This window comes from Trichoderma virens (assembly GCF_000170995.1).
Source record: "Trichoderma virens Gv29-8 chromosome Unknown TRIVIscaffold_92, whole genome shotgun sequence".
In the NCBI taxonomy this organism is placed as follows: Eukaryota; Fungi; Ascomycota; class Sordariomycetes; order Hypocreales; family Hypocreaceae; genus Trichoderma; species Trichoderma virens.
In genome coordinates, this window is record NW_014013657.1 from 876345 (window position 1) to 892011 (window position 15667).

Sequence of the window (15667 nt, forward strand, 5' to 3'; positions counted from 1 at the left end):
TCGGCGTGGAATGGAAATTTTGGTGGTGTGTGCATCGGGCGAATCAGATGGCGCGAAAAGTTAGGTACGTACCCTGCACCCACGTTCGGTTAGGGCTCGGCTGCCCTGGTGAATTCGGAAGTGGGCAAACCGTTGAAGCGGGAGGGCTACTCTAAGTCGTCGCCAAAAATTCCAATTCCTCCACCACTCCTCCGTCATCAAGCCAAGCACATCACAGACAAAATGGTATGCCATCACCGCCACCGACCATGATGAAATGGCGTCGCTACGCAGATGCTGATTTTTAAAATTCACAGGCGCCTGCAGCTGGAGCAAAGAAGCAAAAGAAGAAGTGGTCCAAGGGCAAGGTCAAGGACAAGGCCCAGCACGCCGTCCTGCTCGACAAGACCATCTCCGAGAAGCTCTACAAGGATGTCCAGTCCTACCGCCTCGTCACCGTTGCCGTCCTGGTCGACCGAATGAAGATCAACGGCTCCCTCGCCCGCCAGTGCATCCGCGACCTTGAGGAGAAGGGCATGATCAAGCCGGTCATCACTCATAGCAAGATGAAGATCTACAGTACGACTCACCAGCTGCTCCCCTTGTGCGCGCTATGAAAGATGAAAACAAATACTAACAGCTGCACAGCCCGTGCCATCGGCGAGTAAATTTACCACCACCATGTTTGAAAGTTAAGGCAAAGGCATTGAGATTTGGCGCCTGGTTGGTCTGAAAGGAAGAAAATGGACCATGAGAGAAGAGGATGATACGAGGTACATAAAGCCTTAGTTGGGACGCTTTTTCATGCTCGGTGTAGCATTTCATGGGACCGGAAACGCTTTAGCATATGGCAACGGAATGAAGAACTTCAAAAAATGACCAAAAACGACGCGAATATCTCCTTGACTCTTGTGTGACGCACATTTCTGTTCTGCGAATAACTGTGATGAGCATATGGGATGGATTCGTGCTATACTGGCGTAACAATGGCAGGCCTATGCTTCCCTTTTATCACATGCGTAGTCGCGACGTCGATATTGCGCCATACAGCATACGTTATTGGGTCGAATACTTATACTATCACATCAATTCTGAATGTGCGACCTATCCACTCTAGCCCCTAGCTTTCTGTCATCTTCTTACTACCGAGGTATTACCTTCTAATGCTAATGCCCGGATGGTCAGGTTTATGTTCGCTGGATAGTGCTCTCATGCTATAAGAACTGGTCCTGCTTGTGAGCTGATTTTGGCAGCACAGCATAGCATTGATATATGCATTCATACACCATGCTAATTATTTCAGGGTCTGTGATATTCCCAAAGTGGCGTTGGATATGGAGCGGCCCAATCAGATCAAACCAGATTGTGATTCTGCCGAGCAGTTATCAGCCACGGTCTTTAGCCCTTCTCCGCCCTCCTTTTCTTAGGTATCAAGGCATCCATATTTGCCTTCCCACTGTTGGTTACATGTAACCAAGAGGGACTGGCTGTCCAGCTGGCAGGTATCATGCAAATGAATCGGAAGCAATGCCATTTATGCATTGCGGTGTGTCCTCTTTCTCACCGATTATGAAAGTTGAGATTTCTATTCGTCGGAACATTGTCAAGGGTTCGGAGTTCTGCAAGTCCCCTACCAATCAACTCCCGAGTGAGCAGAATCATTTTTCGCGCTTGAGGCAGCAACTGCTATCAAGGTCCACAACCTGAGGCAGAATAACGCCAGGCCGCCCGGGGAAGAGGGTACATGTACATGGTAGTAATACGCGGTTGCATCTGCTCGAGAGCGAATGTGGAATGCAAGCACGAGTCACATTGTGGAACAGGGAGATATGCGGATGTGTTTCTTTTTCTTTTTCTTTTCCCCTTCTTTTCTTTTTTTCCCTCTTAGGGCGCCAGGTACAGCACAGCCTTTACCCCTAACGGCGATGGCCCCGATTAGAGTTTTAGGGGAGATTTCTTCGCCTGTGCTTCTGATACGAGTCTTGAGGCAAATACTGGCAACGGCAGGCGAAACGGCTTCGAACCAAGACCGACAGTGTCCACCTGTTACATGTACGTAGTAGTAGTAGTAAGGCTGGAGACCTCGGCCTCCCTTGCACCGGTGGAGCCGGAGTAGGCGGGATGGCTTCTCACGGCCGGTCAGATCGGCGGCAACGGTGTGGCAATGCCTGAGAAGGACAATGGCATCTTCGGCATGGTTCATGGTTGCGCTCCCTATCTTGCACTGGAGGAACACTCTACGGCAGCCGGAGTGTCCGCTAAGCCTCATGCTGTTCGCGCTCCAAACAGTGTTTAGGATTTGGCAACATGACTTTCAGGGGCTGACCTCAGTCCCGTGAACTACTATGTACTCCTGGGCATTGGTGCCATAATGGATGCCAGGCCCAAGAATCTGCGGCTAAATGGCGAGCTATATTTGTCGTCTCTCAGCTGCCAGCTGGACTTGCATGTACTACTATGTACGAACCACTCCTTACTGATAGGCCTCACCTCCATATTTGTTCGCACCAGGCTGGGGGCCATGGCTGAAGCGGTGACGCGCTGAGTGAACACGGATGAGTGCAAAGTGCGTGTGCGGCATTCTTCTGTACGGAGTACTTGGATCTCTGGGTGTCTCGGAGACGCCAGGAATAGGCAGGTTGGAATTTCGCACTGGCGGGTGGCCTCGGCGGGAGACAAGATCGGGGCGAACCGGGTGCAAGTCAGTGTTTGCACCCAGGGTGACATCAAGACGCTGTAGCCGTGGGTGGTACAGCACAGTGCAGCCCAAAGTGCAAGGCAAAAAAAAAAAAAAAAAAAAAAAAAACTGGCGCGCATCTCCTGGCGCCTGAAGTTGCTGCTCCGGCGCCTTTAGGCCGCTGGCACGGCCCTTAAAAGGCGCTCTGCCTGAGGCTGCCACCCGCTGTAGCGCTCTGTTTGCCGTGGAAGGCAAAGCAGCGCGGCCCAAGCCTGCAGCGCTAGTGCGGCCGGAAAGAGTCGCTCTGAAAAAGTGTCCCCTTCGAGACCCGCCGCAATTTTTTTTTCCCTCCCCCCCAAAGCCATTCGCCCGTCGGTGCAGAATTTATTTCGCTCGACTCCCCCCGTTGTCCTCCTCTTCCTCCTTTCATCTCCATCTCCCCTCAATCCTTTCTTTTTTTCCGGGAAAGCGTTTGCATATCGGTCAAAATGTCTGAGAAGCCTCAAAAGGTCCTGGGCATGCCGGTAAGTTGAATCTGTTTGCCTTATCTGCCTGTCTTTCCCCCTCCATCGGGGTACGCCATGTGAGATTCCGAAACGACTCCGAGAGATATTTTGCCAGCAACATCAATTGAATCGTCGAGATGACATTGAGATGCTGTGCAATGATGTCTGCCTGGGCCTCGCTCTCAGTCGTGAAGAATCTTCGTCGTGTGCCCGGATGAGGAAAATTTTGCATCGCGTTCGCACATGTGAAACCTGACCGCTAACAATGTTTTCTCACAGCCCTTCATGGCGGACTTCCTCAGTAAGTCTCTTTCGATGCTCATCCGGGATAAGCATGATCTATAGACTGCGGCTCGCGTCGAACGTCAAGAATTCGAACTAACAAATTCCAATAGTGGGTGGTGTCTCCGCCGCTGTCTCCAAGACCGCTGCCGCCCCCATCGAGCGTGTCAAGCTCCTCATCCAGAACCAGGTTTGTCTCTCCTCACAGGACATATTGACCCTGGGAACTTGCCTCTAACTAGTACCATAGGATGAGATGATCAAGAACGGTCGTCTCGACCGCCGCTACGCCGGCATTGGTGACTGCTTCCGCCGTACCGCCGCCGACGAGGGTGTCATGTCCCTGTGGCGTGGTAACACTGCCAACGTTATCCGATACTTCCCTACCCAGGCCCTGAACTTTGCTTTCCGTGACAAGTTCAAGAAGATGTTCGGTTTCAAGAAGGACCGTGATGGTTACGGCATGTGGATGCTTGGTAACCTTGCCTCCGGTGGTGTAAGTTTTTCCTTTTTACCTTGCGGTAATAACCCCTCATCTTCACATGCTTGGTGCTGATACTCTATCAGGCTGCTGGTGCCACTTCTATGCTTTTCGTCTACTCTCTGGATTATGCCCGTACCCGTCTTGCCAACGATGCCAAGTCCGCCAAGAAGGGTGGTGAGCGCCAGTTCAACGGTCTCGTTGACGTCTACCGCAAGACCCTCGCCTCTGACGGTATTGCCGGTCTGTACCGTGGTTTCATGCCCTCCGTCGCTGGTATCATCGTCTACCGTGGTCTCTACTTCGGCATGTACGACTCCATCAAGCCTGTTCTCCTGGTCGGTTCCCTCGCCAACAACTTCCTTGCCTCTTTCGCTCTCGGATGGTGCGTCACCACTGGTGCCGGTATCGCTGCCTACCCTCTTGACACTATCCGACGACGAATGATGATGACTTCCGGTGAGGCCGTCAAGTACAAGAACTCCTTCGATGCTGCCCGCCAGATCATTGCCAAGAACGGTGTCAAGTCTCTCTTCAACGGTGCTGGTGCCAACATTCTCCGTGGTGTTGCCGGTGCTGGTGTCCTGTCCATCTACGATCAGCTCCAGATCCTTCTCTTCGGAAAGGCCTTCTCCGGTGGCTCTGGTTAAATTGCTTTTTCTACGTTCTGTATAGACATTCTCCGAGCGTTCTAACGCGGAGATGGGGTTAATTGGCCAGGTGGGTGTAATGCGGCGTCCACTGGTTGATCAAAAAGGAGACCGGAATGGAAGGTATTGAGGGAAGTTGGGCCAGATATCCCGACCTGTGTAACAGTTGCTATTTGCGGGTTAGACTGGCATGGGCACGGCGTATGTTAGTCGTTTTGGCTCTTGCCGTGCTTTCTAGGTCGCTGTAATTATACACCAATGCAAGTTCCCTTGATTTAGAGATTTAAACAACGCTCTGATTTGATATCTCAAGTATTACAATCTGTGTCGTGCTTCAAAGTGCAATTTTTTTTTTTCGCGCGTCGCTCTCAGCCTCATGGTCGTTGTGTGCGTTGCTGACTAAGGCGGCGTATCGCACTTGCGATTGGGAAGGCAGCAAGCCGAGCTCCAAGTATAAACTACATGCATCACAGTGGACATTCGAACATAACGCGTCGCCTGCTTTGGTCGCTGCTGTCTGTCCAAGCCTAGCCCTGGTCTATCTGCGTAAACGAACGCTGGAGGAGCAACCGAATTGATCACACAGGGCACCAATGCCGCCTAAACAATCCTCTACTGGGGCTGGTCGCGGCCGGCCAGCCAAGGCGAACAAAGCTCAACCACCTGCTCGCGATGCCTCGGAGTCTAGCAACCCGTTCGAGTCCTCGGATGACCAGGCGGAGAAGGCGAACCAAGCGATAAACATAGAAGAAGAGCAGGCAGAGCCGGAAAAGTCCATCCCGAAAGCCCTCTTGACCCGGATTCTCCACGAGTTCTTTGCCAAGGAAGCAACAAGAATGTCGAGAGACGCTAACGCGGCAGTGGGCAAGTACGTTGATATCTTCGTTCGAGAGGCGATCGCGAGGACAGCTGTCGAGAAGCGAGGCGGGTTCCTAGAGGTAAGGTCATCGGGTGCATGTCATTCGGGTTGTCCTTTCTAGAGTTGCTCAGATGATGATGCTAACGGTTCCTTGTACAGGTCGAAGATCTGGAAAAGGTCGCACCCCAGTTGCTGCTAGATCTTTAGGGGGTACAGGGCTTAATATGTCATGTCCAGCTGCCATCAGTATCTGGATAGTGAGAGATTAATCATCTGCTGCAACTGTCCAGTTGATCTGACTGAGGAGATGATGGGCATCTGGGCCCCTGCTTCTGGCCATGTCTTGGACTATTGAGAGCCTCACGGTGTGTGTAGATTCAACATTGGCTCCTCATGGTGACACAAATCTCAACGGACAGTGTCTCCGCAACAGTTTCACGTTGCACGGAAGGCCAAAACAACGCCGGCCGAATGCCTCCAACTCCCCTCGACCACGCGAGCAACGGCGTGCATGAAACGCAATGTTTCCGATGCTAGATTCAAATGCGAAATCGTCTACGACGACGGTGCGAAAGGAATGAATGCTTATTGGTCAAATTGACTTGTTACACATGGCCTACTGTATCTGAGATTTTTCTCGAGGAATTCGGTTTTACAAAGAGTAGCTCTCATCTTCTACTTGCTGGCCATTGACAAACTCATGGCCAGCTAGAAGTTTAATTCGTCGGTCTCCGACAATGATTTTCTCTACACATGCAAGCGATAAAATAGCGTTATTTCAATCTACTGGGCTTTATCCTTGTCTTCATGCTGGTGAATTTCACGACGACGTTCCGACTCGAAGCGAGAAACAATTGCCGCCATTGGCCTTGGTCGTTTCTGAGAATGCGGATCATGACTTGTTCGTGATTGTGGCTCAGGGCGTGCGCATGGCTGTCGGTTACTAGAGCGTTTCACTAATGTATTAATAGTCCGGAGTCTGCAAATATACGACAGGGGGGCTGTGGCGTTTACAACTCTGCGTCTGCCCAATTGACAACGGCACTTTGACGCCATTGAGCTTCCGAAACCCCAGGCACGTTGTCAAAAAAGGATTGTTTGGACGCAATTGGAAACACCAAGCCCATCAGGTCTAAATTTGCGTCGAGGCCATGCGGTCACTGCGTTTGCCTGCGCTGAAACCGACCACGTCTCGCGTGTGTCGGAGACGCTCGACTTGAAGCAGCTTTAACATCAGACCCCGGCCCGGCCCCTCAAAATTAGGTGTGGCGCGGTCTGCCTGCAACAATGCAATTCCGGCTTCAGCATGGCCCGGCGCCCATGACGGTTAGTCAGTGTGAGAAGCTGGTCCCGTCAAGGCACCAGGGTCAAATGTTTCTCGAGCATGGCAAGGGGAACTGCTGTCTGTGCTAGCGGCAGACCAAGTAAGGTTAGCAGCTTGACTTTTTGTCTCCCATGACCCTTGCCGTTGGGAGAGATCCGTGGTGAACACCATCTGGGGCGCCGTGTTTCGAGTACCCGATTGAGCTGCGTCGACCATGTTTCTGGACCTGGGCGAGTCGAGACCAGCGTCTATGGCCAAACCAGTCTCATACACGCTATGAGCGGCCTCAACTCAAGCTATGCCCCGTTGTTTGAGGAAATGTGATAGGCGCCTCCTAGACGACTGCGTTCCCCGTAAACGATCCCCCCTCGGACAAGGTGCAAGGACGCTAATCCGGACGTTGAGAGTGGCATGAATGGAGATTAAAAGCCATCATGTTTCCGTTGTTTCTTTCACTTCTTCAACCATCGTTCTACTGTTTGTCCGTGGGGTTTCTTTTGTATCCTTACTTTTCTTCTCTTCTCTTCTATCCATTTACATTTACATTCCAAAGGCTAGTCCTTTGCTGGTCCTATCGTTTTCATTCACATTCTCTTACCTATTCAAGAATTAATCTTGCTTCTTTTTCCCTATTCCTCTCTTTTTCAAGGTTTTATTTTGGGAAGTCTGGTACTCTCTCTCTTTAGGCCGGCCTATTCTTCAGAAAAAAACAAACCAAAACACAAAAACCTTTATTCAAGATGCAATTCACTACTCTCCTTGTTGCGGCCTTTGCTGCCATTGCCCAGGGTACGTCAGACCACTCCAGTTTTTGATATTGCGCAGGCCGATGAATTAACACATTTCCCCTTTAGCCGTCGATGTCCAGGTCGTCTCCGTTGGTCAGAACCCCATGGCCGGTATGGCTGGTCAGCCCGCTCTCAAGTACTACCCCGACAACATCAAGGCTGCTCCTGGATCCATGGTTCAGTTCCAGTTTTGGGCCGGCAACCACACTGTCACCCAGTCCGACTTTGATCACCCTTGCACTCCTATTTCCCAGGTCAACAGCTCAGTTGCTGGCATCTGGTCCAGCTTCATGCCTGTTGCTGCTGGCGCTGCCAAGAAGGAGATTCCCGTCTTCACTGTCATGATCAACGACACCAAGCCCATCTGGATTTTCTGCAGCCAGGGCAAGCACTGCTCCAACGGAATGTCTATGGTTATCAACGAGAAGTGAGTATCTGATATGCCATTCACAAATCAAGACACTAACATTATTCAACTTGTAGCACCTCTGCCAACGCTACCCGTTCTCTTACCAACTACAGAACCGCTGCTTCTACTGCTCAAGGTGGCTCTGGTTCCGGCTCTGGTGCCCCTGCCGGCTCTGCTCCCAGCTACGGAAGCCCCAGCCCCAGCCCCAGCTCTGGCTCTGGATCAGGCAGCGATGCTAGCGCTCCCCCTGCTTCTGCTCCTACCGATACTGGTGCTGCTCCTACCGATGTTGTTGCTCCTCCTCCCTCCGTCACAACTGGTGGCTCTTCACCCGTTGGCACTGGTGTTCTTCCCGGTGGCGCCACAGACACTGGCATCCCCAAGAGCGGTGCCTCGTCTGTCGGCGTTTCTACCAGCTTGCTGCTGGCTCTGGGTGCTGCCTTTGCTTTGCTATAAATGGAGTGACGTGACGACATGACGTGGGGATCGGTAAAAAAAGGACGACGATCTGTAATATCATTTTTGGGGAGTTCTATTCATGTGTGCATCTTCCTTGCAAGCAAGGGTTTTTTTATTTTCTTTTTTCTGAAGTGGGATGGAAGTAATCTGTTCTCTAGGTTTTCATGAAAGGGGAAGGACAGCAAGAGTCCTGGGTTAGAGCACATGCTAGGGACCATGTGTGTAAATGTATCTGGATACCTTATTTAAAATGAAGGAGTTGTTTTCTAATCATAATTTGTTCATTTGCTACCTTTGTGACGTGTGATAAGTTGTTTTCGACGCAATTGCCTAGACTACGCGGGCAACTCTTTATTGTGAGCTGTCTCTATGTGTAAGTGATGGAGGGCGACAGGAAAACGGAGTATCTTAATGGTAGAGGTGAATCTTTTTAGGTCGTTTATCATGCGTACACTACCTATGCTCTCTCTCGCTTTCATGTACATTTACTTCTCCTCCTTAGCATGTCTCGGCTTTCTCTTCGACCTGCCCTGCTGAGCGGGGGCACAGAGCTCCCTCCTAGGCTGCTTCTCTAGCCAATTCTTCTCTCGCTTCACGTAGCCCACCTTGTGATACTTCTTGCTGTTCCCAAAAAAGTTCACCCAGTGCTTCAACGCATCTTGCACCTGCCGTTGTGCCGCAGCCAGCTCCATTGCCTTCATCTCCTTCATCTCGGCCGTGGTCCACTGGGCGTCAATCTCAGGATCGTCCAGCGGCAGGAACATGTCCTCTACACCGCGCATGTCGGGCGTGCGATCATCGGCAAAGCACCCAGTGACAAAAGCTCGTGCAGCATCGCAGCCTGCAAAGTAGCTGTAGGAGCCTCCGGGGCCGTAGATGTGGCGGCCGACAGAGACGTCGAAGATGGTGCCGTTGATGGCAATGTAGACGGGCTTAGAAGTATCTTTGCCGTCGTAGGCGGCGAGCTGTTCGGGGGTCAAGTAAATAGGACCTTGCTGTCAAGATGGTTAGCCAACACATGTCCAACTTGGTCTTTTGTCAGGGCGCAGCGAACAATTTGAGCTTTCCACCAGTCTACCCTCAGGTAGTGGGGCTTGTTCCTCATGCCCCAGAAGAAACTCTCGCCGTTGCTGATCCAGTAGCTGAGCGCGCATGAAGCCACGAACAAGAAGCTGATCACGCGCAGGGTGTCCAGCCACGGGGAATAGGCATCTTCCTCGTCGATTCTCGACTTGGAGCTCGACTTCGTCTTTGCCGGCTTAGCATCCTGCTGCTTCCGCTGACGTAATTCCGAGTCCGCCATGGCTGCTGAGCTGCAATTCTCGTCGTCGAAGCTCGGTTATAGCAGCGATTGGATTTTGGATATTGGGATTGAGAGGCCAAGTTCAAATCGTGGCCGTAAGCTTAGCTGCATGCCCGAATCTGTGCCGTTTTTGGCGGCATCGGGAGATACAAGCTCCCGTTGCTGATGCTTGGACGGGCTGATTGGCTGCGTTGCGGACACGCCGGGGTTATAGGCAGGTAGATGCAAGTGATGCGGGCTAAATATCGGTTAAATAGCTTGGTATAGTCACCCCCAGGCGTTATTCTGCCAACCAGTGGGTGATTTGTTCCCAATAAGGGTTGGGCATCGCTACGTGGAGCGTCGCCACGGCAACAAGAACCCACTTGGCACAATCTTGATGGTGGAAATTGGTAAACAGCACTAGCACCTTGTTTTGTATTATTACCAAGCCCACAACTGCATAACCCTGCCCAGTACGGAGTAAGGCTTCATCTGCAATCTGCAAGAGAAAATATCCCACGACAGACCGGATCCCCTCGAGGGAACCACCACGACGAGATACCGACTGCGAATCAGACACGACAAACAGCCCCTGGCCATCCACAACATCCGAGTATCAACAAATGGAAGAGCTGGCGAGTCTTCCCGACTCCCCCGCGCCTGCGGGTGGACCCCTCCAGATGGCAACTCCCGATCGCGTGAATCAGCGCCGCGACACTCTCTTTGGCGCCTTACGAACTCAAGGAGCGTCAGCAGATTCCCTTGCTGGTCGCGATAGCACGGTGCACGACAAGATCAGCCAGTTCAACAACATGAGCATGCAGGCGAGGCAGCAGGAGCGAAAGACGGCCGATGCGGCGCTGAAGCGGGCCATGCTGGGTCGCGAAGAGGCAGAGGCGGAGATGAGGCGCCTCAAGGATGAAGCTAGAGCCTTGCGACAGGAGATCGAGGAAGGCAAGGAGCGCGAGAGGAGAGTGGGCGAGCGATTGGAAACAATCATGGTAAGCCGGCATAGTCCCTGCTCACGTCTTTTAATCCTGCAGCGTGGCACTTTATTCTCTCGTCAGTATGGCCGGCTAATGTGATCCTTCAACGAAAAGGAAAACTATGGACGCGCAAAGGAGACACACGCACATACCCAGGCTCTATGGGAAAAGGAAATCAGACGCGCGCGAAAGGAAAACTTCAAGGCCCAGTCGACGATTGTGAAGCTTCAGGAAGACATCAAATCCGCCCGGGCATCAATACAATTGATCGAAGAATCGCTCCAGCATGAAAAAGATCGAAGCCATGCCCGAGAGGAGCAAAATCTTAAGGCGCAGTCTACCATTAACCAACTCCAAGAGGACGTCAAAGCTGCGCAAGCCATGGCCAAGCTAGTCGAAGAATCACTGCAAAACGAAAGGGACCGGAGCCTCGCTCGAGAGGAGCAAAACCTCAAGGCTCAATCTACCATCAGTCAACTCCAAGAGGATACCAAGGCTGCACAGTCTATGACCAAGCTAGTCGAAGAATCACTACAGACCGAAAGGGAGAAGAGTCGAGCTCGGGAGCAAGAAACATTTGAAGCAAAGTACCAGGCTAGCAACCTTCAGGATCAGCTCGAACAAGCACTCGCTCGGGTTAAGCTGGTCGAGCAGGAGCGCGATGCCTACAAAGTGGCGGCCAAGAACGAAGAAGTTGCGCGTCTCGCTGCAGAGGGCCGCATTCCCCTGCCGGCTGAGGAAGCAGACGATGAGTTTGCGTCTCCCCCAAGGAAGCGAAGGATCGCATCGACTATTAGGTGCAAGGATCCTCGTGTTTCGCTTTCAACAATGGAGATCGTCTCGTCAGCTGCGAGCGAGCTGGAGATTGAGCAGCTCACCGAGCAATTACAATGGGAAAGGCAGAGAGCAGATCGAGCTCAGGAGATGATTGAATTTATGCAGGCCGAGTGTCAGATGCACTGCTGCCCATGCTCCAAGTCCCAACGTCGGACGAGCATGTTGGCGCAACAGCTTCCCCGAACTCCCGAAAAGACGAGGCTCTCCACGGAGGCTTCCATTCCAGAAGAGAGGGATGCGTCTTCTCAGCCTCCTCAGTCACCAATCCAGCAACTGGAATTGAATCCGGGGAAGGTGAGGAAGGGCGCCAGGCGAAGCACCGTCTTCTACCCTAAGGAGGGCGTCTTCCGTACGGTATCCGAGCAGGAGGCCATTGAGCTGGAAGCCCAGCGCAAGGCCGAGATTGTCATCGAAGCTCATGAGGAAGTTGAGCCGGAGATGCCTCCTCCCAAAGAAAAAATAGAGGCACATCAACGTACGTTTGCGAGAACACCATCCGCCGAGCCATCATCAGTCTATGAACTTTCCCACGGGAGATCATCGCTCATGTCGCTCATCAATGCACCGCGAATTGACGCCCAAGCTGACTCTCTTCCAAACTTGCGTAGCTTCCCGACGGTCCGTGACAACGAAGCCGCTCAGGAGAGGGTAATGCGATACCAGGCAGCGGAAGAGGGAGACTTGGAGCCGGCACTGGCACCAGCACCTGAGCCACAGCCAGAACGATTTGCCCTCCCCCGGAAACGCTCAGCTGCCGAGTCTCAATCTTCTTCCAAGAGTTCCTACACAGTAACTACGACAACCTCGGTCCCGGTTCGAGATGAACGATCCTCTAGCTCACTGTCTTTCAACCAGAGAATGCGAACTGCGTCCAACAGCAGCAGTGCGAGCTTTGACACGAGCGACCCGGCCATGACACCAACCATGACTCGCGAAGAAGCCCTGGCCAAGATCCGCGAGAGAAGAGGACGTGCCAGAAGTACAACCAGAGGTGCAGCAACACCACAAAGCCGGCCGACGTCCGGTATGGGTCGACGGGTAATAAGCAACTCAACGGGCACGGTTGGAAGCAGATCCAGATCCCGGAACGCATGAGGCGTTTTCTTTTTTTCCTCTCTCTATTTTCATTTTCCCCTGTGCTTTGAATTTACGCAAATGGAGGGTACATAAAGGGTGGTTTAAGCGGCGACGTTTGGGTTTGGGTTGGGATGGGTTGGGTGGGATATTTATGAGGAGATGGGGTTTGTCAGCACCACTCATTCATCATCTTTACATTTTTCCCCTTTTATTTTTCTACTTCTTCTCTGTTTTTACAACTCTTCTCCCTCTTCTTCTTCTTCTTCTTCTTCTTTCTCTTCCAGTCATTCTTTCTCTATGTTCTTTTCCTCTTTTCTCTCATTCTTGCATAATGTCCAAAATGGAACGGGATAGGCAGGGGGGGCAAACTTGGAGCGCTGGCGAAGGCGGCGTTTTGGATGTCATGCTGTGCTGGCGTTTTGGTCTTTTCATCTCTGTTGTTTGTCTCTCGTTTTTATTTTGTACATGCCCTTGATAGGTTTTCTTTGACGTGGGAGAAAAAAAATGGTATGAGGGGCGTTTGCTTTTTTTGGTTGTTCTTTACTCTTTCTCAGTTCCTTGTTACATTTGCTTTGGTGTTTGATATTTTGAAATTGATTCCCAATTGCATAATTGTTAGGCGCTTGTGATTTCATTTGCATTGTGCTATTTCTTAGGTTTAGAAAAAGCCCATATCCATAATGGTACTGGAAAAGCGTACCATTACTACATATCTCAGAAAACTATTTCATTTGTTCAAGACTTTAAGGAATATATCCGATTCAAGCCAACATAGTTTGCCAACTTCACTCACACCGAGAGCCAGTATCATCATTCAAGCTCAGTAAACCACTTAATATAGACAAAGCAGAGAAATGTACAATTATCTCCAAAGATCTGGTATCGCCTCGTTCCCCCCAATCAAGCCAATCAATAACTCCCTTTACTCATTAAGTTTTATATACAAAGACCTCCTATTATTTTTCCTCCCGTTCCCTCCCTCACTATCCAAAATCAATCGCTAAGAAACTTTCTTGTCTTATTCCTACCCCTTTCCGAGCTCACGGCATCGATCTTGACCGCTACAAAAACGCACTCGACAGAGCTTTTGCCGCCCTTGCTCTCTTGGATACGTAGCCTGAACTGGCCCGTCTTGACGGCCCATTCCTGGCCCTCATTAAAAATGCCGATATCGATACTTTCACCTGTCCGGCGGCGCTTCCTGGGGTTTACAGGCGTCTCGGCATCGGGGGTGATGGCAGGAGTAGCCTCTTCGGCATCGTATCGACTAAGGTCTCCCTCATAGTCTTCGCCGTTGAGGATGATTGAAGACTCCGCTTCAAAGACAACTCGGACGAGATCCTCGCTGAGGGGAGTATTGCCTGGCGTGGCTGGTTGTGAACTGGCGCCTCCTGCGGCCATAAGGAGGCCCAGCGGCTGTGTGGTCGGAGGTAGGTTGAGCTTTGTCGCAACAACTTCCAGCAGTCTCGCCACCCTAGCCTTTGTGCCCCCAAAGAACTCGGCCCTGGCCCCCCCTGCTGAGAAGATGAATTTGCTTGTGGTTCCTCCAATCTCCAGTATCAACTCGGCCGGCTTATTGTCGACATATGGGCGCGCATACTTAACATGCCTGATAGAGGAGCGCGATGTTCCATCGGACTCCTCAGCTGAAATACTGACGCCACTCTTTTGCACATTCTCCAACCGCAGGACGATCTCTTCGATTTGGCGCAAGGGGTTATAGCTGATGGAGTGGGGAACAAGCTGCTGTTCAATGCCTTTAAAGTGGAAATATCGAGCGTCGCGAAGGAGCTCCTGGCGATGATTCTCGTCGCGGATACTGACTGGATACCCGCGCAACAAACGCAGCAGCTCGGCGAAGGTATCAGCGTTGCGATTAGGTACCGAAGGAGGAAGTATAGAGGGTGGACGTATCAACCCTTCACGATCGAGGCCGGGGAAGAGGTCGTTTGGTTGGGAGAAGAAGAGAGCGAAGCCGAGAGAGAAGTAGTTTGGGGAATTGGCAGGATCGTTGAGGACGTCGCGAGGAATCTGGAATTCTCGGTGGCCGATGGACATGAAGATGCTCTCCTCGTTAAGCTGAGAGATGAGCTTGGGAACTGTAAGTGATGAAGATGGTTAGCGCTTTGGGTATCCCGCAAAGCAGTTGGGAGCCATTGGGCTGAGGGGAGAAATGTACGGTTGTAGAATTGGGCGTCCGCAAATAAACGCACAAAGTGCGTCCCATCCCGCGGCTTCACATGATATCCTTGTAGATGCAGCGCGATGTCTCGAAACGTCTTGGGATCGCGATCGATGTACAACGTCCGTATCGAGCTCGAAGGGTCTTCGCCTTTCTGCTCTGCTACTCTGATCTGGCAGAGGAAGTATTGCGAGAAGTAGGACGGCGCTGTAGCATTCAGAAAAAGAGACAAGTTAGCAAACAAGGGTGCCGGGATCAAGGGCTAGTCTCGTCAAAGCAAGCCACGGCACGCGACGAACCATCGGAGGACAGAGATGCGCCAGACAGCTTGAACAGCTCGCCGCCAATCTGGATGGGAAAGACACGCTCTCGTGGCAGAATCTGCGGGATCTTGTGGACGTCGGCCCCCGAATGCAAAGGAAGCCCGGCCGTGCTGGGCGCCTCGCTCGGGCTCGCAGAAAGCATGGCCACTTCTCTTGGGGAGGCGGACATGGACATTGGAGAAGCGCCCGGTTTCCGTGTCTTTTTATAAGTGTTGCTCGTTCGTCTCCCAACTAAACACCGGCAACTGCGGCGGCAATGGCGGTAAATGCCAGTAGAGTACTCCGTACAGCAGAGGCACTGGTATGGGTCGTGAGAGCCCCGTCGCACCAGCAGAAGATGGCGATGGCAGGCGACGATGTTCGCCGAAGCAACTAGCAAAGCGGCGGATTGCGGCGTTCACTCCGGGATATTAGATGCCGATAAGCAGCCCCAGAGCGGCAGAGCCCCATTGCAGGGATGGCTGGACAAGCAAAAACGCAACGTCTTGGTTGCCGACGAAGGATTTGGAATAGGAGTGGAAGCTGACAAAGATAGTATAGTTGCAGAAGAAAAGAAGAGGTTT

General features: G+C 51.9%; 7 protein-coding genes across 7 annotated transcripts; 5 read left to right on the forward strand and 2 right to left on the reverse strand.

Annotated features, from left to right (window-relative positions):
- Window positions 1-189: 189 nt before the first annotated feature.
- TRIVIDRAFT_175161 (uncharacterized protein) lies at window positions 190-872 on the forward strand (the record flags this gene model as incomplete). Its single annotated transcript, XM_014094213.1, has 3 exons — window positions 190-225; window positions 297-558; window positions 628-872. The coding sequence occupies 3 exons, from the start codon at window positions 223-225 to the stop codon at window positions 645-647; spliced, it is 285 nt and encodes a 94-aa protein (XP_013949688.1).
- Window positions 873-3034: 2162 nt separating this feature from the next.
- Window positions 3035-4889, forward strand: TRIVIDRAFT_80049 (uncharacterized protein; the record flags this gene model as incomplete). Its single annotated transcript, XM_014094214.1, has 5 exons — window positions 3035-3180; window positions 3442-3463; window positions 3558-3634; window positions 3695-3940; window positions 4012-4889. The coding sequence occupies 5 exons, from the start codon at window positions 3145-3147 to the stop codon at window positions 4573-4575; spliced, it is 945 nt and encodes a 314-aa protein (XP_013949689.1).
- Window positions 4890-5168: 279 nt separating this feature from the next.
- Window positions 5169-5641, forward strand: TRIVIDRAFT_39024 (uncharacterized protein; the record flags this gene model as incomplete). Its single annotated transcript, XM_014094215.1, has 2 exons — window positions 5169-5513; window positions 5594-5641. 2 exons carry the CDS (start codon window positions 5169-5171, stop codon window positions 5639-5641), a joined length of 393 nt encoding a protein of 130 aa, XP_013949690.1.
- Window positions 5642-7659: 2018 nt separating this feature from the next.
- TRIVIDRAFT_165271 (uncharacterized protein) lies at window positions 7660-7977 on the forward strand (the record flags this gene model as incomplete). Its single annotated transcript, XM_014094216.1, has 1 exon — window positions 7660-7977. One exon carries the CDS (start codon window positions 7660-7662, stop codon window positions 7975-7977), a length of 318 nt encoding a protein of 105 aa, XP_013949691.1.
- Window positions 7978-8899: 922 nt separating this feature from the next.
- Window positions 8900-9717, reverse strand: TRIVIDRAFT_56407 (uncharacterized protein; the record flags this gene model as incomplete). Its single annotated transcript, XM_014094217.1, has 2 exons — window positions 8900-9409; window positions 9469-9717. The coding sequence occupies 2 exons, from the start codon at window positions 9715-9717 to the stop codon at window positions 8900-8902; spliced, it is 759 nt and encodes a 252-aa protein (XP_013949692.1).
- Window positions 9718-10322: 605 nt separating this feature from the next.
- TRIVIDRAFT_196340 (uncharacterized protein) lies at window positions 10323-12617 on the forward strand (the record flags this gene model as incomplete). Its single annotated transcript, XM_014094218.1, has 4 exons — window positions 10323-10700; window positions 10800-10937; window positions 11190-12170; window positions 12282-12617. 4 exons carry the CDS (start codon window positions 10323-10325, stop codon window positions 12615-12617), a joined length of 1833 nt encoding a protein of 610 aa, XP_013949693.1.
- A 975-nt stretch (window positions 12618-13592) lies between these two features.
- Window positions 13593-15246, reverse strand: TRIVIDRAFT_37976 (uncharacterized protein; the record flags this gene model as incomplete). Its single annotated transcript, XM_014094219.1, has 3 exons — window positions 13593-14698; window positions 14779-14988; window positions 15081-15246. The coding sequence occupies 3 exons, from the start codon at window positions 15244-15246 to the stop codon at window positions 13593-13595; spliced, it is 1482 nt and encodes a 493-aa protein (XP_013949694.1).
- Between the last annotated feature and the right edge of the window lie 421 nt (window positions 15247-15667).